Here is a 25309-nt window from a genome sequence, read left to right on the forward strand (position 1 = left end):
CCCCTTTCTTTAACACGGCACGTTGTAACAAGCCGCAGTGTGGCACCGCGCCATGGGGTGGCGCTACTTTGTTTTTGTGTGCATGTGTAGTGCTTTTTTGTTTTTGCCGGTGAATATTTTTTGATGCCATGGAAGCCTACGGCTATTGTAACACGTGGTGGCGCCAAGCCCATTGTTTTTTTCCCTTTCTTCTTAATAAGTGACTCCGTGGACTGCCAGTCCTTTTGTTCCTCTCCCATTTTGTTTTGTTTTGCCGTCCCGCTGCGCCATCCATGGCCGATCAGCCACCGCACATTACAACATGATACAAACCAAACCATTAACTGAATATGTTAGTAAATATATAAACAGTTTGAAATAATGTCCTGATTTTCTATACTAAAGGGATTGACATTTGGATAGAAGTCTTTAAACGAAAAATTTGATTCATCAGTCAAAAGAAATAATTGACAGATAAATCGATTATTTAAATAATTTGTTAGTGAGCAGCTCTAAAACATGCAGCAAATGCACGTGATTGGAATCAACATCAGCCAATGTCACTCATCGTAATCAGCAGCATAACACCCTGATCAGAACACCTTTGTCACCATTGATGATGAATGTGAGTGAATGCTGATGTTTAGTATAAACAAATTATATTTATAATTCGTCATCTATGATTGGTGCACATGTTGCGGTGGTTCTCACGTGTAAACAAAGAAAGTTAATTAAAGACTGCAGTACTTCTTGTGACTGGATTTATTATAGTTTATATTATTTAGTGGTATATTGTTGAATAATATTATAATTTGCATAGTCCTAGTTTATTTTTAGACTATTTTAGGCTCAGACGTTTCTCACGCCGTAGTTTTTTCACTGCACGGGTGGAATTATTTATAGGATAACTCCCCCCCCCCCCCAAACTATTCCAAAGTAACAGTACTCTTACTTAAGCCATGGCTGCTTATAATACAACAACAATGTCAACTGCACGTTTTTCAGCAGCCACTTGCATAATTTGGCCGCCTGGCTGTGTGCTGCCAACAAATAAATAAAAGGACGTGTGCGCCTTTAAGAGCGAGCGTGCGCCTGTGGGGAGGGGCCAGGGCGTCTTTTCGCCGGGACTCCTGCCTGCCTGCCTGCCTGCCCTGCAGCCTATAAGACGTCAGCTCGCTCCCATTCAACACTTTATCCAAAAGTGTCACATTGTACAAGGGTGGGAGGGGGGAACGTCAGCCATTCGTAGGCGTCTGCTGGTTTCCCGATGTTAACTCCAAAGTATCTGTACATTGCAAACAAACCGGAGCCGTTTTAGGAGCCTGGAAAGGAGTTTTTTTTTATTGGAGCGTTACAAAAAGGCGCTTTTTTTTGGGGAGGGGATCTTGGAGGAGTTTTTCTTGGTGAGTGCTGCAGTTTGAGTCGTGTTGAAGTGCTTGCGACTTTGTTTGTCTCACCAAGTTCGTATGTGTGTGTGTTGATGTCAGGCGTCATTGAGTGATGCATCTTAGTGGGGGTGTTCACGTTAAATCCCGCTTTTTTTAGTTTCTTATTCGCTGTCAAATTTTTGGGACGGATCGGGATGCAGCTTTAAAATAATACGATAAATACAACAATATGAGAGAGACATGACAACAGCTAGGCATGCTCTTGTTATTGACTAGTTAATTTGTCAATTGATGCTCCTCAAACCCTGCTGCAAGCATCCTCGTATGTGCTGTTTACATTTCATTACTCTTTGATTTCTGTGGATTGTGCATCATCGTCGTGTGTGCGTGCGCGTGTACGCGTGTCCGCGTGTTGTGTTCCGTGGCGTGACTCAGCCCCGCTGCTAGAGGGCTTTTCACCACGATTGTCTCAATCCGGTAAAGTGAGGGGGGTGTGCGCTGCTGCGTGCTTGCAGCACAGGTAAAGCGGGTATGGTTGCTCGGAAACCGCTGCAGGGTTGTCGTGCAGCGGGGCCGGCAACTCCCTCTCTTTCTTTCTTTCTTTCTTTCTTTCTCTCTTTCTTTCTTTCTCTCTTTCTTTCTTTCTAAAGGTTTTCCCACCATCCTTTTTGGGTATGGGGCATGCTGCTATATCCCCAATAGGGTCTGCTTTTGTATCTGAGAATTATTATTATTATTTTTACAACTTGGCAATGCACCTGTCCATGTTTAGCCCTGGGGAAAGTAGAAACAGTTACATTAGTCTTTAATGGAGTGATGCAGTCTGATTGATTGAGTGTCACAAATAGACTCCTAGAACTCCTACTTCCAGGGTGTCCCTGGTGTACAATGGCGTTCTGTTTTCTAATTTGTATGTGACCCCAAAGTCTAGCACTAATCTACACTTATGCAGTAGTAAATTACAGTAAATCTGTGCATGAAAAACATTTGTAGACCACAATCAAATGGAGAAAAAAAGGATATAGGCGCTAAATGCAGCATGATGAAGTATTCTTCATTGTGTGCTTTTCATCACTTCAAAACGGCGTACGTTGGTAATGTTGTAAGCCGAGGACCCCAATGTAGCCTATAACCACTAATATGGTGGTACATAATGAACTCCCTATTTCTTGACTATATACAGGGTGTCCATAAAGTCTCTTTGCCATTTCAGAAATGTATTAAAAATGCAATTGATTAGATATTTTATTTACATTTGTTCTATTGTATTCAGCGTTTATTAATTATTATTATTTTTACTTCTTTTAATACACTTCTACATGGGCACCATTAGTTGCACGAAGCACATCAAGACGGTACTTCGATTTCTTGCCATGTTCGCTGTAGCATAGCCTCATCAATTGTGGCAATGGCATCAGTAATCCTTTGCTTAAGGTCAGTAATGATAAACACTGTGTGTTTTTTTTTTAAACACTGAATACAATAGAACAAATCTGAATAAAATATCTAATCAATTGCATTTTTAATAATTTTTTTTAAATGGTAAAGAGACTTTATGGACACCCTGTATTTTATTATAGACCCTTTATATTTCATGAGATAAAAGAGATCATTTTAGCAGTACTCAAACCCCTGTTTCTTCTCAGTGTATGTTTTTGCTCCCTGGAAAAGGCACTGTAGAGAATGTGTTGCAGTAGGATCGTTTATATAGTTTATAGGCAAAGGGTGCACATAAAAATGTTGTCGTGGTCCTTAAACGAGCACCAGAGGTTGTTGTTTGGTAATCATTATTTTACCTAAACCACTGACCTCATGGATGAATGGCACATTTTGGCAAGGTTTATGTTATGAAAAAATACTTCCAGTCTTATGGTGTGGACTGACCAGACTGTAACCATCACTTTGTCAAGCGTACCATTAGAGTTTCAAAATCAGACCTTAATTTGGACTATATCGAATGGCAAATTGTATCTTGAGGGACACAAATGGACTCCACGTAACCCCATTCTCTTGCCCAATGATCCGAATTAAGTGTTTCCACACTCTTGCGTGGCCGCGTGTCATTTGTTTTAATCCCGCTGCCTGTAAGTGCTTCGGTGGTTGAGTGCCAGGATGAACTGTCTTTGCACCTGTTGCAAGAGGAAGCACAAGCCCCTGGGGTTCATTATCAAGGATCATATTGCTCCCCCCCCCTCCCTCTCCCCCCTTCCCTGGCCCGGGGGACAGCCAGGGGTGGATGGCGAAGGCATGCCTCGTTGGTGCAGTTTGGCTTCTACCGATGCCCCCGTGCTTCCTGTTGTTTTTGGGCTTTGTTTCCTAGCAGCTGCCGTTGCTGCGCATAAATATGCCTCACAGGAGACAAGGAATGAGTTTTTAAAAGGGGGGGGGGGAGGGGGGTGTTATCCTCACTCATCACTCCGACATTATGAGGAGGACTGCTCGTCTGTGGACACTGCACAGGTGATGCCATATAAAGATAAACACATCCGCAAAAAGCCACCTGCGCTATTTCTTTATCGATTGTGAAATACTAAACAGGTTAATCCGGTCAAAGCGCATCTGGATTTTTGGCCTGTGGTGTATTTCTGACCCCCATTGAAAGGCAGGGGGACAAAATCAATACGCCGCTCGGGTCTCCTTCCCCACTCAATATTGTAGACATAGTTTACTCAGCCCTGACACATACTTGACATGACACAAACATTCAGGTCATTTGACATGAGGAGTTGTTGCAACATCAGGTGCTGTTCTGGTAACAGGAGGAGCCCCTTCCTCTTCAAGCACTTCAAGCCCGGCCGGATTGCAGCAACGGAAGCGCTAGCTACTTTTAAAATGCTCTCTCCAGGGATAGTGGCAGAAAACTGTCGTCTATTACTCAGCTATGAAAACGTGAAACGTTTGAACATTTGTACAAATAGTTACTGAAGGCTTTTTTTTTTCAACTTGTAAACTATTCTGGTCAATGTGACTCAATTTTTCCGATATCCAAACATGTCTTTCCTGCGCTTCACTGCACCTGCTTTTGCATTCAGGTTTCATTCTTTCCTCTGTAATTTATGTATTCCGGGGGCCCTGTTGCAGGTACGACAGTGGCAGCCAGCCGGGCCGACGATACGAAGTGTTTCCTGGCTTTGATGCGACCCGAGTGTGCCTGGAGCATGTCCACAGTGGGCCTGACTGCCCAGGAGACACCTTTTCCCGTAGAACACCCCTTCCTGCGGGGCAGCTACTGTCACAGCATGGCTGGATCCAAGTCATCGTGGAGCTATACCCACGACCTGGACAAGTGAGTACACCGGGAGAGGACGGAATGTTATGTGGTTGAAGTGCGGTGGTAGTAATCGTTTTTTTTTTTATCTTTGACAGCTTCTACTTCACTATGAAATCTGCGCACCCAGATCACAGCTCTCATGGCCAGCCCAAGAGTCCGCCATCGCTAAGTTACGAGAGTAAGAGTCATCCTTGGTCTACTGCATCTAGTGCTGTCACTATTGGATTTGTTTTGTTTTGTTAATCCAACTAAAGTTGGACGCAAGTTGAATTGAGTGGCTATAAGTATTCATAATTATTATCTTCTCATATGCATTAACACCAACAAAATTAGCCCTTGCTAAACGGTTAGCAATCGCGATTAGCATTAGCGCGCTAACGATTACCACTTCAGGTAAACAAACACTAACTACCATTTAGTTCACGTACACATCATTAGATGTACATTACACATGTAATAGTGTAATGACTGCCCTCTACTGGTTACGTGATGAACACCTAAAACCGAATGGCGGGTTATATTTTGGAATATATCAGCCCAAGTGCTTTTTAAGAGGTTCAGAACGAACTTTTCTGTGTTTTGGGAAAGCTTAATGTGCTGTATTGTCTTTAATTCAAACAAAAAAACTAAGTAGAGTACTAAGTCAGTGAGTGTTTTTAAACAGACAAATAACATCTGCCATTCGGCCACTAGATGGTGCACTAACAGAAGAAATAAAGATCTGATCGCAGACAAACAAACAAAGAAACAAAAATGTTTGTGTATAAAACATGGATGGCCCAAACATGATTCTGGCGGAGCTTCGAGGCAGAAAATTTTAGCCAACCTATTCTTAAAGTCAACTTATCCGACTTTTTTCCCCCAGCCCTAAATGCATCCTTTCTGCCCTCTTTGCTTTTATTTTGTCATTGGCTCACCATACTTGTTTTTTGGAACATTTTCAACATTGAAATTGACTGGCTACAACAACAGGTACAATCTAATGACATCTAAAGGTTGTGTCAAAAACAAAGATAAGAATGCCCACAGTATCAGAAAGGTAGTCATTAAAAACAACGTGTATTATGATTGTGGTTGTAGGTTTGCTTTTAATATTTTGGTGACCTTATTTAGTGACACGATTACTTAGAAACACCTCAAGGAATGCAAACTACAACCACAATGATTGAAGAGATTTTTTTCGGTGTGCAGCGGAGAACGTGGAGCACAATGTTTTTTTTTTTTGTATCCACTTTTTGTACATTTGTAACAAGACCTCGCAATTCAAAAATCGCTATCTCAGTTTTCCATTGTTTGACGAAATTGACGATGACACTATTTTTTCCCCCCCCCACACACGTAGTCATCCAAATCTGAGTTATATAAGTGGCAGTAGCATGTGAGATGGCGGGCCGGGGTTCGAGTTCAGTTCAGTTTGTGTCAATTAACTAATCATCTGTATTGTTAATAGGCCTGAAAAATCATATCGGCCTATTTCGAGCTTGAAATTATTTTATTGAAAGATTATCCTCTTTAAAATGTATTTAATATTTTTTCTCTTTTTGAACATTTCAATGAGCCTGAGTCCTTTGTTGTCTTATATTGCCGGTTTGTTTGTTAATTTGTCCTGTAATTGCGCGGCCTTTTCCGATCATATTGTCGTGCGTGTCTCGTTTCCATGACTAACCTTCTAATGTGTCATTGTGGCTCTTTTCTGCCAGGACATAAACACAGATCCAGCACCCTGAAATTACCTCCCAAGAAGTCCCGGCCCTCCCACCTCGCCCTGTCCTGCAGCGCCGAACCCTCCACGCCGAGTCCGTCCGATGACGACCAGGTGGTCCCCTCATTCCAACGGCTCTCCGTGTACGAGTGCAGCAGCCCGCCGCAGACTCCGGACCGCTGCTCCAAGCCTCTGCCGCCCATCCCGCCGCGTGGCGACATCTCGTCCGAGCAGGCCATGGACAACGAGGTGGAGTTCTTCACCAGCACGGACGAGAGCTGCTGCCTGGTGTCTCATCAGTGTTCCAAACCTTCTCCCTTCCGGACCGGACTTCCCAGCCGGAGGAGCCTCAGGGACTGCGGACAGATTAACCACGCGTACTACGACGGGCCTTTAGGACCGCAAAGCCCGAGGCAGCCTCCAACCCAGCAGCTTCCTGTGCAGGAGCATCGGCGGCAGGAACCCCCGGCGGCCTGCCATCGTCAGCGGGACAAAACTCAGAGGAGACTACATCGTTCTCACTCCGGACCGGCCGGATCCTTAAACAAGCCTTGCCTGCTGCGCCTCAATCACTCGGCCTTCAACGCGGATCACAAAACGGAGCTGCCGCCGCCCATCCCGCCACGGACAACCAAGACGGCAGATCCCGCATACTATCAGAGAGGTAATCCTTCAACGCTATTAGTATTGACACATTTGCTTTTCTATGGAAGAGGATTAGGGCCAGCGTTCGGTTAATTTATATAACGATGTGAGTGGTTGGAAACATCTCAAGGAATGCAAACGACAACCACAATTATATAAGATGTTTATCTTGCTGTGCATAAAAGAACACAGGTCGTATTTGAATTGGATCCCGTTCAAACTTTCCAGACAAAAATGTATTTATTTATTTTTTGGGTGATTTTGCCATTGTGTAGAGTGACATTTCCTCAAGTCTCGGAGCGACTCGATTTGAATTACAATCACGCAATGTAATGGAGAAATCATTTTGGTGAAAACTTTTCTTTATATTTCCCGTCTTTTCATCATCATCACCCATTCATCTATCTTCTATACTGTTTATGGGCACATGCAGGATAGACAAACAATCGCATTCATACCTTAGGACAATCTACTGTCTTCAGTTAATAGATCTGACAGTGTTAATCAAAACCCCAAATATTTTTAAGATCTACCCCCGCATATTCGCAGTATTCAAAAAGTCACTTGACTTTACACCGATCTGATCGGCAGATATTTTGTGATTGGCTGACGTTCCAAATTTTTATTTTTTTTATATCTCCTGTAAACTGATGATTTTGTAGGCACAAGAATTCCGTGGCAGGCCTCCATGAATGATTTTTTTTTTTGCAGCCACTACATCAACCACTACATCAACCTGCCAAGGGACAAGACAAGACAATGGCTATAATCTGGCATATTACATACATGTTCATTTATATCCACTGTCCACTCTTAAATAAAAAAATATATAACATATACAGTCAATAAAAAAGTTACTTAAACAGACATTTTGCTCCATCTTATGATCAGATCGGTGATCGGTTATCAGGGTTAGTGGCTGATCATCCTTAGAATTGATCCATTTGTGTTTTTTTGTGCTCCTTTAGAAAACACTCTAAATTCCACAAGACGCTACCAAAGACTTGTCTAAATTAGGCCTGGGTATTGATTCAGATTTCCAAAATTGATTTGATTTGATTCACAGGCATCCAATTCGATGCAGGATTCAATTTAATTGATTTGAGATTCAGTTAGATTTCACATAGTACCAATTTTTATGCTATATATGTTTATATTTTATATACTATATATTTTTATATAATGTATAAATTTTATTTAATTTAAATAATTGTTAATAGGATTTTTTAAATACATTTTAAAATATTTTTTTATATAATATAATAAAATATAATAATAATAATTAATTAAAATTAACCGGAATAAAGATGTTTGAAAGTGTGCTGCACAGAAATGATGTCATCTAGCAACAGCCAATAGCACCTTCAGATGACGTCGCTCCTAGGCGACAATTTTGCATGTTTGACTTTTGGCTCCAATGGCTCGCCTTGCCTACTTTTTCATTAAATTTAGCCGAAACGCAACGCTAGTTAAAAAGTGCATTCCTTTTTTTTTTTTTTTTTCTACCATGGCATTTATTAAATCTCGCACACAAGTAATACCCTTTTTTTTTTTTTTTAAACAAAAATGAATACTAAAACGAAGCATTTTTTAAGTAACTAAAACTAATAAAAACTAGCTGAACTGCCCTGAAAACGAATTAAAACGAACCGAATGTAAAACACTAAAACCCAAAACGAAATAAAAACTAACAATAAAAATTCCCTAACTATAATAACCCTGGGGTGGAGCTAAATTTTGCATGAGTTGTCAGTGCAAGTTAAGATAAGATAAGATTCACTGATTGTCACACCCACCTAAGTGGGGCGAAATTCGTTCGCCGCACTTGACCCATCCCCTGAGGGAGCGGTGAGCAGCAGCAGCAGCCGCGCTCGGGAATCATATGGTGATCTAACGCCCCAATTCCAACCCTTATTGCTGAGTGTCCAGCAGAGCGGCAATGGGTCCCATTTTTTATAGTCTTTGGTATGACCCGGCCGGGAATTGAACCCACGACCTCCCAGTCTCAGGGTGGACACTGTACCACTAGGCCACTGAGCTGGGTGTTACTGACACGCACACTCACGGCGCACCTAAAACTCACCTCTTCCCATTTTTTTTTCCCACCCTTTCTAGCAGACACCCGCCGCTGGTCAGCAGAGGTGTCGTACAGCGACGAGGACAAACCGCCAAAGCTGCCCCCTCGGGACCCCTTGTCCCCGGGCAGCGCCCGCACCCCCAGCCCCAAGAGCCTCCCGACGTACATCAACGGCGTGATGCCCACCACCCAAAGCTTTGCACCGGACCCCAAATACGTCAGTCGGGGTTTACAGAGACAAAACAGCGAGGGCTCGCCTTGCATCCTGCCCATCGTGGACAAGGAGGGCAAAAAGGCCAGCAGCACTCATTACTACCTTCTGCCTCACCGACCCGCATTCGTGGACTCCAAGTCCGTGGAAAAATTCCTGCGGGCCTTGGACAGCCCGGACTCGGAATGGGACTGCCACACCAGGCGGAAAGCGCCCGTGGATCTAGTTTGAGGGTCCTCGCCACGCTTCCAAGTGCTGCTTTTTAGTTTTGAACCCGTTAGGTATTGAAGGACACAACAGGGTACGCGTGCACTCCATCCACTTACTGCTGACGTTGCGTTCAATTGCAACTTGGACATTTGGATTTTTCTTACAATCCGGAAGGTGCAAGCGGGTCTTGAACCTCTCATTTTCAGTGTTTTGTGTTTGTAATGTTGGGGATGTTTTTGTTTTTCGTAATGCTGCTTTTTATCTCAACCGGGACAAAAGGTCAGTAATGTAACCATGTGACACTTACTAGGGATGGGCATACTAATCGATCAATCAGGTTGAATTAATCAGGTCAGTTTGGTTAAATGAATCATCAACGGTATGATAATTAATTAAAAACAAGGCAGGTTTTACTTCTAAAAAAGTACATTTAATTTTTTTATTGTAAGCCACTAAAACATCATGCACAATTCTTTAACGCTGTGCTAAATTATACTTAAAAAAAAAATCTATTAAAATGTATTGCACATACATAAAAATTGTACCTAAATATTCCAAACAGTTATAAAACAAAAATGCAAATGAATTGCACTCAAAAGTTAAATATAATTAACTAAAAAAAAATTAATTCAGTGATTCATTTCTATACCACTAGAGGGAGCCCTTGTTATCACTGGTCCAGAGCCGTCTATAGAGAGTATAGCCAGGGTAACAAGATGGCGTCCGTATGTCATTTGACCAGCAGTTGACCAATCACGGCTTGAGTGCTGGTCACTGCTGGTCACATGACATATGGCTTTGGCCAAACTCTCTATCATCGTCTCTGCACTGATCCACGCAATATGACACTGGCATGGAAATAGGAGTTCAGAACATCTATTTATTTGAAATTTATATATATATATATATATAATTTATTTTCCGCCCCACACCATTGTCAGTCAAGAAAATTCCGCCCATCCCTAAAATCAGAATTTATTTTAGGGTCAAATGAAGGATTTTAGCACTCGAGTATCTACTGTATGTGAGGGAAAGATTATCTTCATATTTTTTTTTAAAATAATGCATACATCACCTTGATGTTTTGTTTTTGTTGTTTTTCCCAACTTGCTCGTAGCTTAACGTGAAAGTCAAGTGCAGCTTCTGTAGCCTCAAAAACAGGATCTGTAACAGAATTCTCCGTGCAGGTTCTTATCGTCACCCTCTTAAAATAATGGCCTAAGTCATTTTTTTGCAAAAATTTCTATTTTTGCCTAAATTATCTCCTCATCATGCAAATGGTTAATTTTATTTGTGTTTCCTGAAAAATAAGAAAAAATGACTTGGGCGAGTATTTTAAGAAGGCATCAAAAATGCAACATTTATTTTGTTTCTTTTTTTGGTTTGTTCGTTTTTCCACGCGAGATATTTTGCCACAACTGTGTGTGCACTTTCACGTACAAAATGGTTGTTGGGTGCTAGTGTAAGTTGTTAAATCTTTGCACCAACCTGTCCCGCCAATCTGGCGTACACCATTAACAGCAGATATAAAAAGTCTACACACCCCAGTTCAAATAACTAGATTTTTTTTAATTAAAAATAAAAATGAGTGAGATAAATAATTTCTTAACTGTGGCCTATGACCTGTACAACGCAAGTAAGGAAATAAAAATAAACTAAACTAATGTGTTTGCATAAGTGTGCACACCCTCTCATAACTGGAGATGTGGCTGTGTTAATAAATAACCCAATCACATTCAAACTGATGTTAAATGGGAGTCAGTGCACATTTAAAAGTGCCTCTGTTAATTCCCCAAATAAAGGTAAAAGATTTTAGTAGTCTTTTCCAGTTTTTTTTATTGTATTTTTTTTTTTATATTTTCTTGCTTTCGAGCAGAAGCCTTAACATTTTTGTGCCGACACTGACAGCTATTTCGAACTCCCTCCACTCTGATGAATAAATTATTTAGCTTAAGAATCTGAATAGGGTGTGTAGACTTTTAATATCTCCTGCACATTGGCACCTTTATGGCTCTGATACTTGCCTCCAAAAGGCGAAAAATTGTCCGAGTTGACTCCGTTCACCCATTCCATGGACGGAAAACATCCCGGTGCGAACAGTCAGTGTCTGTTGTGAGTGAGTCTTTTTCCTGAGACCGTACTTGTTACTGCTTTAAAAAATATATATTTATTTTTTTTGCTTTTGGAGGTTGCACAGAGAGCGTCGCCTTGAAGCTGGACATGCACTGTAAAATGAAGGCACAGTTAAGAGAAGCGCATTGCTGTGTTCCTAGCATTGTTTTTAGCATTAGCATTCCTAGCCCACTACGGCAGAAAATGCCTTTTCTTGATTTTTTTTTGACAGTCGGCGACAGTTTGGAAGCACTCTACTGACACCCGCAGGACTAAAGCGGGCGTTTCAATTATTTGCGTTGACGTTCTATCGCGGGCGATTAGCTCAGTGTGAAAGTTACAATTTCAAACTAACGCTTTGTGCAGTGTATGCCCAGCTTTAGTGAATGTATTATTACTGAAATTCTTTTTTTTTTTTTTATATATATATTTAGTGGTCAAGCTGTGAGTCATTGTTTGGAACACATTTGCTACCTCCCTCGATACGAATCCTCCATTTCACATTGTCCACTTTTTGGAGGATGATCTTTTTTTTTCTTTTTCTAAACTACAAAGGAGTATTAGGTCAACATGGAAAAGAAAAACAAATTAAGACGTAAGAAATAAAGTAGTATATATATATGTATATAAATATTATAATTCCAGAATAAATTACTATTTAGTTAGAATATAGTTGAATGCTATGAGAAGAAAGTATATATATATATATTTTTTTTTTAATGAACAAACATCATAAAAATCACAAGAAAAGATTTAAGAAGATTTTTTTTTAAAATTCCTTTTAATACAAAAAAATTATCAAAAGTAATAACTCTTTTGATATCTTTTTTTTCATTTTGGAAAAAAATACAACTTTATACTTGCGGTTTTCATTTTAATTGTGTTAATACGTTTTATCAGGAAAACATTTTTTTAGTATTGGAAGAAATCAGGATTTAATCTTTTAATATTACAACTTTTTGTCTAAAAAAACCCATTTCTTTGAAAATTTTAATTTTTAAAAATAATTCTCGAATATAGTGTGATTAAAAACTTTTTTCCCTTCAAAAAAAGGACTCTTATCCAATAATATCCTGAATTTTTTTTCTTGATTATTTTTAAAAACTTTTTTTCTCACAAAACCAAGACTTTATGCTCTTTATAGTATGTTTTAGTTTTTTTTTTAACTTAAAAAATATGCCCCCACCCCACCACCACTTTTTTTTTTTTATCTTAAAAATAGGACATTGTCATGTTGTTGTTTTTTCCCCCATTCCATTGTCGCCCTAATACTCCTTGGTAAACCAAAGCGACGACAGATGTGTGGGGTTCGTTGTGTGTGCATGAGTGAAGTGAGGAGGACCTCTGTGAAAATGGAGATGGTCTTATACACTTTGCAAGAGAACGAGTGCTCAGGGTTTACCTCCAGCGCGTGGACACAGTCTTTCCTGTTCTGCTCATGCATTCCTGCCTGACATGATTGCAGTGGGTGTGGCCTGACACACTTTGGCTGCTGGCAGCCAACAGAGAAATATATAAATATATATATATATATATATATTATATATAATATGAATTTTTATTGCTTTTGCATGACCCAATGGACACATGAGGATGATATTGTAAATGTAGCAGAAGTATCGAAGAACACGGTGTTCACTTTGGGGGAAAACTGTTAACTAAGGTCAACCGATTATTGAAGTATATATGTTTGTTTTTGTTTGTTTGTTTGTTTGTTTGTTTCTGATCTCAAACACAATGTTGCTTGGACTTCAAAAGTCACACTCACCCCCCTCTGAGAAAAAAAATGTTTACATCATACACTGGTACTATTTAATCTTAAAAGGTATTCAAATGTCTTATTATAGGAAATAACAAAAAAAAAACAACAACAACAAATGAAGTCTAAATAACTTCTCTGCTGTGGTGAAGACATGCACTGGGAGAGTTCAGTATGCTGTGTACAGTATTTAACGATTCCATTTGTTTATTATTCATAGTCGTTTTTTCAAAGGAAAATAAAACTTTATTTATATGAATTGCTTTCTGTCTGCTTTGCCTGTGCTATCACACACGTACACACCCTGTTTTTTTTTTTCTCATTGTGACTGGTCTCCATCCACAAAGAGACTTACAAAGGTTGACTGACAGGTGTACGACAGCCTTGACAGCCACTTCCTGGTTCACGCCCCACCTGATGCACCGCAAGCACTCACTTGCAAAAAAAAAATAAAAATAGTAATAATAATAATAATAAAAATGCTGTGTGAATTAATGTAATCAGCGCCAGAGATTAATTTTGTTTCGGACCTGCACAGCCTTTCATTTGCTGGCCCCAGGAGGGTTGTTGGTAACTGGTGATAGCTTGTCCAGTTACCATAGCAACGGCATAATAAACTGCTTGGTTTGTGCTTTGGCTGTATGGAATAACGCGGTGAGTTTCATGGCTGGTGAGGCACTGAGTTAGCTTTACACATTTATCAGCTAAATCGAGTGAGTTTGTCATTAAATTACAACAACAACAACAAAAATGTTGTAAATGTGCGGTTCCCTCAGAATAACTCATAGTACAGCAATTAACAACGAAACCCTTGGCAACAAAACGTAAAAAAAAAAATCATTAAATAACTCCCCCACCAACCCCCCAAAAAAACACACTTGTCTATTCTTGTAATATTATTGCTGTCTTACTATACATTATATTATACATATCTGTACCTAAACGCAATCCAACAAACAACCAAACTTTTTTTTTCTTTCTATGAATAGCCTACTACGCGTTACAATTTGAACATGCATGTGTACAAGTAATTTGTCCCTCAATTATGTCGATGTGGGTTGGACACGGTTAATATTTTACAGCGTAACACTGCAAACTGCAGCTGCCTGGTTAATCATTTTCCGCTCAGGTCAGGAGAGAAAAACATCATTTGCACGTTCATTAGCGCAAAAATGCCTCTCACGGTAGCCAACTTTTTTTACTTGACGCTGACAACCATGTTGTTGACCGACAACAAGTCATGAAATACACACAGTCAATAAGAATAATTTAAAAAAAAAAGAGAGCAGCATTTAATTCAGCTGCGAGGTCATTATTTCAGCAGTGATTTAGTTTTATGTGTGCAGTCTGCCCTCTAGCGACTGACAATTGTTACGACAGGAGGCTCACAAAACTATGTAGCCCCTCCAGCGTTTTATTTGATATTGTAAAATATATTTCTAAATTATTTTCTCAGTCCCCTTATCTATAGGTCAATCCCCCCTTTCGCCTCCTGAGAGAATAAAATCCTGGAGTCGTGACCAGTGACCACCATTCATTGACAGCACATTGGTTTCCTTGCCGTATAAGGTGGATATCAGTAGGTGGCAGTAATTTGCCTTAAATTGATTTGCCACCCGCCATTTGACGTCTCAGAAGAAGAACCAGGAACCACAGTCTTGAACGAGTGACTGTCTTTTGTGAAGCACGACCGTAAAAAACTTATTTGCATTTTATTATGTAATTATATTTTGTTTAGATTTACGTATCATTTGAGATAAACAAACCTTCACTCAAACCTTCAGTTAAAAATACAACTTCATTCTTTTGATACAATTATTTTTACAGCAAAAATGTAAACAAATTATTGTCTTTATATTTTGACTTTTCATTTTGAAAAAAAAACAAAAACAAAAAAACTACCACTTTCTGTAATATTAAGAGCGTCATAACATCTCAACTTTATTCACGCCATTTTTTAAGTGGGGGAAAAATATAGATGTTCTTCCTCTATTTTCTACTTTCTCTATCTAGAAAAAAGACGATTTTCATCTTTTTACTTAATTTTTTTTAAAAATATATCTTTATTCTGATAATCTAATGCCTTTTTATGTAAACATATTAACTTATGCACACAGCTCTACTGTATATGAGTTAGTGATAACATTTATTGCACACACACACACACACACAAAAAAAAAACAGACAATGAATGCAAATTGAAGTCATAAATCAAATATATTAATAGATATATATTATTAATATTAATAGTTTGTCGTCATCTAGAGCTGACGTTCAACACCTCGGGACGTTTTGTTGACACCTGCAGAGACAAAATGAAAGCACATAGATTTCAACATTCTTATGAAGCGATTTAGTCCAACAGAACCAATAATTCTGTACCTGCATTTGTGTGTCGATGTCTTCTAGATGCCGCCTGAACCTTTCAGCCGTGTAGGGACCCGTCAGTCCCAAATCGTGACGTCCTGCGTTCAAAAAATGTTTATGACAATTTGTGTCACCAAGTCAAAATATGCCCCCTGGTGGCTGTAAGTAGCATAGGGAGGATATCATAGCTGTTTCATTGATTGATTGACTGATTGATTGATTGGATGTGAAAGTACTTTGAGGCAACACCATGATTCATGGCTCATTACTTGTACATGTACAGTATATATGTAAATAATATTCTGCCCTTCAGAAGTTCACCGTTTGAGTTTGTGCAACCTTAGAGCGCCCTCCAGGGGTTGCTTTGTTCATTGTTTTGGTGAGAAGAGAGAATTCCAATGTGGCAGCACGCAACGCCGACTCGTTTATGTGCTACGCGAACTGTTGGATCCTGTTTCGTTGTTGCTTTGGACAAGAATTGTCCGTAAGTACATGTGATGTTAAGAAAATAACACTGTGTATTCATTTTAGTTAATTTAGGACAGTATTAGAGATAAGAGACTGTTGTGCAATGTAACTAGCTATTAGCATGACAGTGTGTCGTGTACAGTTAGCTAAAACACATTGTTTGTTATTGTTTTTTTTAAGTTTTACGACGACATAAAGAGGGTAATGGTCAGAGGCCATTGTTCAAATAAACAGCCCAAAAGGAAAACAAAGTCTGGTTATATAAAATGATATGAAAATTAACTTGTTTTGTCCCGAAAATATATTTGACATATTTCTTTGTGGTCATAAACATTACAATCTCATAAGAATCTTTTTTTTTGTTGTTAAAAGTTTTTTTTCGTTTCGTTTAAAAAAAAGAGAGAATTAAGATGCATTTTTTCCCCAAAATAAAAAGTTGTAGTCTAAAAAGAATTTGTAATCTTGGGAGAATAAAGTCACAATTTTATGTGAAAAAATTCAGATGGATTTTTTGGGAGAATCAGAATTTTTTTTTAGCTATTTTACAAGAATAAAAATAAAACATTTTGCAAAAACGTTTTTTTTTCCCAAGTACAAAACAGCAGAGGAGAACTGCTGAAAAATTACAATAAACTTATTTTATGTGAATAAATATTTCATTTACATTTAACATTTATTTTTCAATAAAAAGCCCTATTGGAATAGGGTTTGTAATTTGATGATGATAAAGTAATTTAATTAAATGATCAGTAATAGTATTCTTTTTCTATTTTTTATTTTTATTTTACAAGGCAAGGCTTTGTTATTATGACACATTTTATACACAAGACAGTTCAATGTGCATCACACGAGCAGACACAACACATAAAAGCATTTGTAAACAACAGCTGATGACAGCAAGCCTAAAGCAGTTCGTTTTTTTGTTTGTTTTTTAAAGCCAAGTACAAAGTAAATATGAGAGAATTTTTTTGAAGAAGGTGGCCTTCCCCAAATCTCGGAATGCAAATGTTATGTCAAACATACCTGTGTCTGTGAAGTCAAAGTAGTCTTCCTCAAAATCTAGAAATCCTCTTAAGTCATTCTTTTTCCTGAAAACACAAATTCTCCATTCGTGTGACTTATCAGACTTTTTGGACTAAGAGGAAAACAGCATTTCATGATCCAAACTCACCACATCCCAGAACGCCCCTTTTTGACCAAGAAGACAACCAGAAGGACGATCATGACGAGTAGCAGGGCCGCTGCCAGTGATCCGAATATAGCTCCATAGAAGCCCCGACCCCAGCGGGAGAGGTCACATCGTTGGCCGTAGTACTGCCTTATGTTTGACTCGTAGCATCTAGAGGAGAAAAAGCACATGGCCGCATAATTCCTCATATCGTGGCTATTTAAAGACATTTATTCACTCAACTGAAGATTGTACCAGGCATTTATTTTAGAGAACTGCTACGGACAACCCTGCCAAGGTGGTGGCCTGCAGCACTTAACATATCTGAATGGTTGAGTACATAACGGATTTTATTTGCGGTAAGGCGCATATTAAGCCCATGGCGTATCAAGCATCTAGAAAACATTGGGTGAAATGTGGCACAATTAGAGTAGAGGCTTCTAATTATGGTCAGGCAATGGTCAATTAAGGCAATTAAACACCCAGACAATTAATTGAGGGACCGCTTCAGCTAGAATTGAGATTACTATGTGAGGCGAGGCATTTATTTGTTTAAGTAGACAAATTACCTGAGGTGGAGGCAACTATCTAAGGTAAACTGTTTTTTTTTTTTCAAATGGCATGGAGGCCACTATATGAGGTAAGGTGTTTATTTGTTCAAGTCAACAAAACACCTGACAATTAATGGAGGCTCCACTTAGCATCAAGCCTAGAATCTGAGGTGACGTGTGCAGTAGTTTAAGTGGAGAAAGCACCAGGTGATTAATTGAGGCACAAGTAGAGGCCATTATTTGAGGCGAGGCGTCTATTTAAGTGGATGATGCACTAAGGTGATGCATTTGAGGGCTGGCATGAATTGGAGCAGGGGTGGAAAAACTTTTGTGCTACATTTGATTTGAAAAAAAAAATCGTAAATGATGCGGAAAAAAAGGTGTGTAGAATATTATATTTGAATAATAACAATTATAAATAAAAAAATCTTATCAGTGTAAAACTGCTTATTTTACAAATAAATCTTATTAGGATTTTTGATTAATACCTGTTTGAATTCCAATGATTGAATACACTAATTTTTAACTCATTCACTGCTAGCCTGGTAAAAATTGATCTTTGACGTCTATAGCCGTCTTTGGCAGTGAATGTGTTAAATGCGATAAACGCATAAAACTATTCAATCAGACGCAACAAATCTCCTAATCGTATCTGGATAGTGCAGGTGTACTCAATGAAGCGTCTTACCTGCACATGGCCCCTGCGAGAATATCATTGAGACATTCCCCGTGTCCGCTGCAGTAGCCCGGTGTCGTCTTGCAGGGTCCGACGCACTGCCACTGACCATCAATCACCTCGGCGGTGTAATTCGCAAACGCGGAGCAGTTGACAAAGGGCAGGATGTCCGTGATGTCTGGTTGCCGGCAACGCAACAGATTTTCATTTGGAGCGCCAAGAGCGACAAACGACGTTGGATTTACCGTTAATCTGCGGCGTCGGGGAGACGACTTCCTTGAGCAGCACGCTGGCATTAGCGAAGGCTTGCGAGATCTGCTGGATGTTGTCCTCCAGGATTTGCGTCAACTTCTCATCGAGCCGAGTGTTGAGCCAGTTGATCTGCGTGGCGTTGTTGTCATAAACGTACTGAGCTCGGCTCGTAGCCAAAACGCTGCGGTTTTTGGCTTGCTTCAGTGCTCTCAACTACGGGAGAAAACACAAATAATAAATAGCTCATCTGAGACAGAAGTTAACAGCTGAGTTGACCCAATACAAGGTCTATTTGAGGTGAGGTGTTAAAGTTTACAACACACCAAGTGAATACTTGAGACACTGCTTTGAAGAGCATTGTTAGAGGTGAGGTGTTAACGTTGTATTATTTGACAAAGCAACTGGCAGATAATTGAGGCTTAAGGCACAGCATTTATTGGAGGTGAGGACTTTATTTGAGTTGACAAACTACTCACCATTTGTTGGTGTGTGTGTTACTATCTGAGGTGAGGCCTTTATCAGTCGTCAACGCCAAGTGATTATCTCAGGAATGGTGTCGAGGGGAGGTCTTTATTTGAGGTGAGGTATTTTAATTGACTATGCACCAGTCGATTGATTTTACTTAAAGGCATAGCTTTCATTTAAGTGGAGGCCACAATTTCAGTTGTAGGGTTTGTATGTCTGAGTATAAAAAGCACAGGCACTTAATTGAAGTATGGCATTTTTTTTTAGAGACAGGGTCTCTATTTGAGGTGAGGCATTTGTTTACCAGGTGATTCAATGAGCAATATCTGAAGTAAGATTTTTTTTTCAAGTCACCAATTTCTGATAAAGGTACAGCGTCTATTAGCTCATTCACTCTCAACCATTTTCACTGAAGCAACCCCCTTCGCTCCCGGCTGTTTTACTTGTTTTTGACTGATTTTGCAAGGCCGACCAAATATTGGAACCTACCAAAAGAAAGATTAAAGTCTCTTATTTTATCAGGAAAAAAGTACATTTCTATATGTTTCTGTTTTGCAGCAATTAGCATTAGAATATAGCTAAGTTTCATCATTATTCACGAATCTGTATAGAACTGTGGCAAAATGAGCTTTTTTCAACATGGCCCAAGTTGTTCTCTTTTGCTCTGCTGCCACCTGTTTTCAACTGTTCTCTGCAGTTGAAAGGCTGCATCAAAGCCTTCTGTATGCTCTAGCATAAATAACAAAACAACATAAAAACGTACAAATACGTCTTTGGGACACACAAAACATTTAAAATAGAACGTATTTATACGTTTTGGGGAGCAAATGAGTTAGAGACGAGGCCTCTATTTAAGGTGTGTTACCCAAATGCTAAATGCTAAGGCTATATAGAGTAGCATCTTGCAATCTGCATAAATGTATGCAATTGATTGTTTTATGAATTGCTCTGATTATATTGTAGCCGATTTCCTTCCTTCCTTATTATCACACTTTTTTTTAACCACCTTCTGCTGTGCCATCACAAAACAATAACACACCAAAAAGAAATGACTTGACATTACACATTTAAGTTGAACTTTGTATGAACACAAAATGTCTACCTTCATGAATAGCATGTTAAATAAATGTATTTTTGGTTCGCCGTCCAGAGAGCGCTCAACCCTTTTTGCTTCAATAACACTTCCCGGTCTGTAGTGGAGAAAAAGACACTTAAATGAATAAAACCTTTTTTTAAATCAAGCAAGTAACACAACTTGATCAGTATACTTACTGTAAATTGTCAACTTTTACTTCTTTAAAGGCTAGCGGCTCGGCACTTTTGCACAGTGTTTTAAGCTGAAAAAAAAATTGGAGAATTTACAGGTTTAGCTTAAAAGCTTCAACTTCTGCTTGGAAATACAGACAAAAAAATTATCACTGACACAACCCCACATCATAACAATATCAAAATACTGCCCCCTAGGGATAGCGGGCCGACTAAGGGATGAGCAGGAATGTTCAATTGCAAAATTCCTGTGGTTTATTGTCCAATATTTGGAAAATGCTACCATCCGTCCATTTGTTATAGCCCTTATCTTCATTAGGGATTTAGGGTTTTGTGTGATCTGGAGCCTATCACAACTGACTTTGGGTTGGAGGCGTGGTACACCCTGGACTGGTTGCCAACCAATCACAGGGTTGACACAACCAGACAACCATTCCCACCAAATAGGCAATTTTGAGCCTTCATTGAATCTAACATGTATGATTTTGGAATGCAGGAGGAAGCCATTACAGTACTGGGAGAAAACACAAATTCTGCACAGGAAGACCGAAATTGAGAAACCAGAACCTCAGAAATATGTGGTAGATGTGCTGACCACTATTTCACAATGGTGCACTCAGTTAAAAATAAAGCGGGGGAATAAAACGATAAATCTCTACCTCCTTCTGTAACTTGTTGGTGACACTTAATGACTCTGGTGAGAGCAAGTCATAATAAGCATCTAAAAAAGGGATCTTGATGTCCAAAGTAATATTTGCTTTTCGAGTAGGTATTGCTGCATTATCTGTAAGGGAGAAAATAAAACATACAGTATGTATGGATAAAAGCAAAGCAACACACAAATAAACTAGGCAGGGCGTCCTGGGTTTATAAGAGTTCCGTTGGTATGACAGTGACCTAACTTTTATGTCTACCCATAAACATAATAAAATATTAATCACCTATGCCAACAAAGTAATAAAACAATCAAATGAGAAACTGTAAGTATGGTAGTAACTAGCGTGTCTATGTTTGTAGCGTTTACATCACGCTCTACTCAAGGAACCCATGTAGTGGTACCTTGATGTTGTATAATATGGAGTTGGACCAAAATTCTGACAAAAAAATGTGCTACAAAGTTTGAGCCCCATAGTGATGATTCCCGTTTTGCCGCAACTCAAGGTACCACTGCAAATCATTCAGAAATGAATAGTCTTCCTTACCAACATCAGCAGTTGTGACATTTGGTCCAAAGTTGCACCTATCGCCATAGGTAATGTTGCAACTGCAGCGGCAATCATTGACTTCTATACTGAACATGCAATTGCCGGTCACGCACTGACAGTCTTCGTCTCCACACTGTCGGGGTGGGGATTGACTTGTTACTGCGGTCGTGGATGGAAATGTGGTGAGGACTTCTGAGGATGTTGCCGCACTTGTCCCGTCATATGGAACGGTGGATTGTGTCAAAGGTGCGGTATTGGGAGAGAGAGTGTCAGGTGTAAACTCTGTAGATGTATCTGGAACAGAGGTTTGTGTCTGGATACTCGTTGTTGAAGCAGGGCTGACCACTGCGCTAGTTCTAATTTGTGGTGTTGACTCTGTCGATAAAAAGGTGACTGCTGAAGTGGAGATACTAATGTGAGGGTTTGCAGTATCTGTTGAGAAACTGGAAGTTGCTGTGGAGTGATCATTGCTAGTAGTTTGCACAGTTGCTTCAGTGGTAAATGTTTCTGGTGACGTGAAGGATTCTGTTGATTCAGTGGAGATAATTGTCGTCAAAGAACTGCCTGTTACTATAGTCTGATCATTGTCAGTAGTTTGCTTAGTTCTCTCAGTGGTGGATGTTTCAGGTGATGTATATGGCTCAGTTGATTCTGTGGGTATGATCGTCGCGAAAGATGTCGTCTCTGGCAGTGAAGTGGAAGACAATCCACTAGTTGAAGTTTCCTGACTGGTTGGTATAGTTTGAGTTGACTCTGTAAAGAAACCTGTTGTTTCAGATGTAGTTTTTGGTTCTGAAGAGGAATACATAGGTGATGATGGTTCATTGCTGGTTAAAAAGGGCTGAGTTGTTTCCAGATTTACTGGTGTTGTCCTAAATTCAGACGAAGTATAAGGTAGCTGGGTGGTATATGTGCCAATTGATGTGCGTGAGTTTGTGGACATAGTATTTGACACAGATGTTCTTTGTGATTCTGAAGAGGACGATATCATACTTGTTGATTGCCGACTGGTTGACTCTGTGTTCTCATTAGGTGTTGACCCTCCAGATGTTACTATAGGTTCAGATGTAAGCTGTGGGTTTGAAGTTGAATAAATACTTGTTGTTGTTGGTTCGTCGCTGGTAAAAGAGGATTCAGTTGTTTCCAGATCGGTTTGTGTTGTGTCTGTGTTAATTCCAGAAGAAGTATGACTCAATTGGGTGGTCACTGGAGGGAATGTGGAAGGCAACAAAGTGGAAACGTCAGCATCTGTGGAAGAACCGGAGGTTGCTATAGTCTGATCATTGTCAGTAGTTTGCTTAGTTTTCTCAGTGGTGGATGTTTCAGGTGATGTGTATGGCTCAGTTGATTCTGTGGGTATGATCGTTGCGAAAGATGTAGTCTCTGGCAGTGAAGTGGAAGATAATCCACTAGTTGAAGTTTCCTGACTGGATGGTATAGTTTGAGTTGACTCTGTAAAGAAACCTGTTGTTTCAGATGTAGTTTTTGGTTCTGAAGAGGAATACATAGGTGATGATGGTTCATTGCTGGTTAAAAAGGACTGAGTTGTTTCCAGATTTACTGGTGTTGTCCTAAATTCAGACGAAGTATAAGGTAGCTGGGTGGTATATGTGCCAATTGATGTGTGTGAGTCCGTTGACATAGTAGCTGTCACATATATTTGTGGCTCTGAAGAGGACGATATCATACTTGTTGATTGCCGACTGGTTGAGTCTGTGTTCTCATTAGGTGTTGACCCTCCAGATGTTACTATAGGTTCAGATGTAAGCTGTGGTTTTGAAGATGAATAAATACTCGTTGATTCTGGTTCGTCGCTGGTTAAAGAGGATTCAGTTGTTTCCAGATCGGTTTGTGTTGTGTCTGTGTTAATTCCAGAAGAAGTATGACTCAATTGGGTGGTCACTGGTGGGAATGTGGAAACGTCAGCATCTGTGGAAGAACTGGATGTTGCTATTGTCTGATAATTGTCAGTAGTTTGCTTAGTTTTCTCAGTGGTGGATGTTTCAGGTGATGTGTATGGCTCAGTTGATTCTGTGGGTATGATAGTTGCGAAAGATGTAGTCTCTGGCAGTGAAGTGGAAGACAATCCACTAGTTGAAGTTTCCTGATTGGTTGGTATAGTTTGAGTTGACGCTGTAAAGAAACCTGTTGTTTCAGATGTAGTTTTTGGTTCTGAAGAGGAATACATAGGTGATGATGGTTCATTGCTGGTTAAAAAGGACTGAGTTGTTTCCAGATTAACTGGTGTTGTCCTAAATTCAGACGAAGTATAAGGTAGCTGGGTGGTATATGTGCCAATTGATGTGTGTGAGTCTGTGGACATAGTAGCTGTCTCAGATGTTTGTGGTTCTGAAGAGGACGATATCATACTTGTTGATTGCCGACTGGTTGAGTCTGTGTTCTCATTAGGTGTTGACCCTCCAGATGTTACTATAGGTTCAGATGTAAGCTGTGGTTTTGAAGATGCATAAATACTCGTTGTTCCTGGTTCGTCACTGGTTAGAGAGGATTCAGTTGTTTCCAGATCGGTTTGTGTTGTGTCTGTGTTAATTCCAGAAGAAGTATGACTCAATTGGGTGGTCACTGGAGGGAATGTGGAAGGCAACAAAGTGGAAACGTCAGCATCTGTGGAAGAACCGGAGGTTGCTATAGTCTGATCATTGTCAGTAGTTTGCTTAGTTTTCTCAGTGGTGGATGTCTCAGGTGATGTGTATGGCTCAGTTGATTCTGTGGGTATGATAGTTGCGAAAGATGTAGTCTCTGGCAGTGAAGTGGAAGACAATCCACTAGTTGAAGTTTCCTGACTGGTTGGTATAGTTTGAGTTGACGCTGTAAAGAAACCTGTTGTTTCAGATGTAGTTTTTGGTTCTGAAGAGGAATACATAGTAGAAGATGGTTCATTGCTGGTTAAAAAGGACTGAGTTGTTTCCAGATTTACTGGTGTTGTCCTAAATTCAGACGAAGTATAAGGTAGCTGGGTGGTATATGTGCCAATTGATGTGTGTGAGTCCGTTGACATAGTAGCTGACACAGATGTTTGTGGCTCTGAAGAGGACGATATCATACTTGTTGATTGCCGACTGGTTGACTCTGTGTTCTCATTAGGTGTTGACCCTCCAGATGTTACTATAGGTTCAGATGTAAGCTGTGGTTTTGAAGATGCATAAATACTCGTTGTTCCTGGTTCGTCACTGGTTAGAGAGGATTCAGTTGTTTCCAGATCGGTTTGTGTTGTGTCTGTGTTAATTCCAGAAGAAGTATGACTCAATTGGGTGGTCACTGGAGGGAATGTGGAAGGCAACAAAGTGGAAACGTCAGCATCTGTGGAAGAACTGGATGTTGCTATTGTCTGATCATTGTCAGTAGTTTGCTTAGTTTCCTCAGTGGTGGATGTTTCAGGTGATGTGTATGGCTCAGTTGATTCTGTGGGTATGATAGTTGCGAAAGATGTAGTCTCTGGCAGTGAAGTGGAAGACAATCCACTAGTTGAAGTTTTCTGACTGGTTGGTATAGTTTGAGTTGACGCTGTAAAGAAAC

At 39.7% G+C, this 25309-nt stretch overlaps 2 protein-coding genes across 2 annotated transcripts; one reads left to right on the top strand and one right to left on the bottom strand.

Annotated features, from left to right (window-relative positions):
* Nucleotides 1-1157: 1157 nt before the first annotated feature.
* errfi1a (ERBB receptor feedback inhibitor 1a) lies at nt 1158-13613 on the top strand. Its single transcript, XM_077574094.1, has 5 exons — nt 1158-1382; nt 4449-4653; nt 4734-4816; nt 6339-7004; nt 9101-13613. Exons 2-5 carry the CDS (start codon nt 4502-4504, stop codon nt 9502-9504), a joined length of 1305 nt encoding a protein of 434 aa, XP_077430220.1. The 5' UTR covers nt 1158-1382; nt 4449-4501; the 3' UTR covers nt 9505-13613.
* A 1998-nt stretch (nt 13614-15611) lies between these two features.
* On the bottom strand, nt 15612-22356 carry LOC144056548 (uncharacterized). The gene is made up of 10 exons (XM_077573464.1): nt 21770-22356; nt 21227-21351; nt 20574-20638; nt 20404-20491; nt 18830-19049; nt 18597-18762; nt 17361-17528; nt 17213-17277; nt 15737-15819; nt 15612-15656 (listed from the first exon to the last, which is right to left on the bottom strand). The coding sequence occupies exons 1-10, from the start codon at nt 21864-21866 to the stop codon at nt 15612-15614; spliced, it is 1122 nt and encodes a 373-aa protein (XP_077429590.1). The 5' UTR covers nt 21867-22356.
* Between the last annotated feature and the right edge of the window lie 2953 nt (nt 22357-25309).

Source organism: Vanacampus margaritifer, chromosome 8 (assembly GCF_051991255.1).
Source record: "Vanacampus margaritifer isolate UIUO_Vmar chromosome 8, RoL_Vmar_1.0, whole genome shotgun sequence".
NCBI classification, from domain to species: Eukaryota; Metazoa; Chordata; class Actinopteri; order Syngnathiformes; family Syngnathidae; genus Vanacampus; species Vanacampus margaritifer.

Excerpts from the sequence above, each read along its gene's own strand:
- errfi1a (XM_077574094.1), top strand. The coding sequence starts at position 4,502 with ATGCGACCCGAGTGTGCCTGGAGCATGTCCACAGTGGGCCTGACTGCC. Across the intron at positions 4,817-6,338 it reads GCCATCGCTAAGTTACGAGA|GACATAAACACAGATCCAGC; the intron begins GTAAGAGTCATC and ends CTTTTCTGCCAG. Across the intron at positions 7,005-9,100 it reads TCCCGCATACTATCAGAGAG|CAGACACCCGCCGCTGGTCA; the intron begins GTAATCCTTCAA and ends CACCCTTTCTAG.
- LOC144056548 (XM_077573464.1), bottom strand. The coding sequence starts at position 21,866 with ATGTTCAGTATAGAAGTCAATGATTGCCGCTGCAGTTGCAACATTACC. Across the intron at positions 21,352-21,769 it reads TGTCACAACTGCTGATGTTG|ATAATGCAGCAATACCTACT; the intron begins GTAAGGAAGACT and ends TCTCCCTTACAG. Across the intron at positions 15,657-15,736 it reads ACATCGACACACAAATGCAG|GTGTCAACAAAACGTCCCGA; the intron begins GTACAGAATTAT and ends TTGTCTCTGCAG.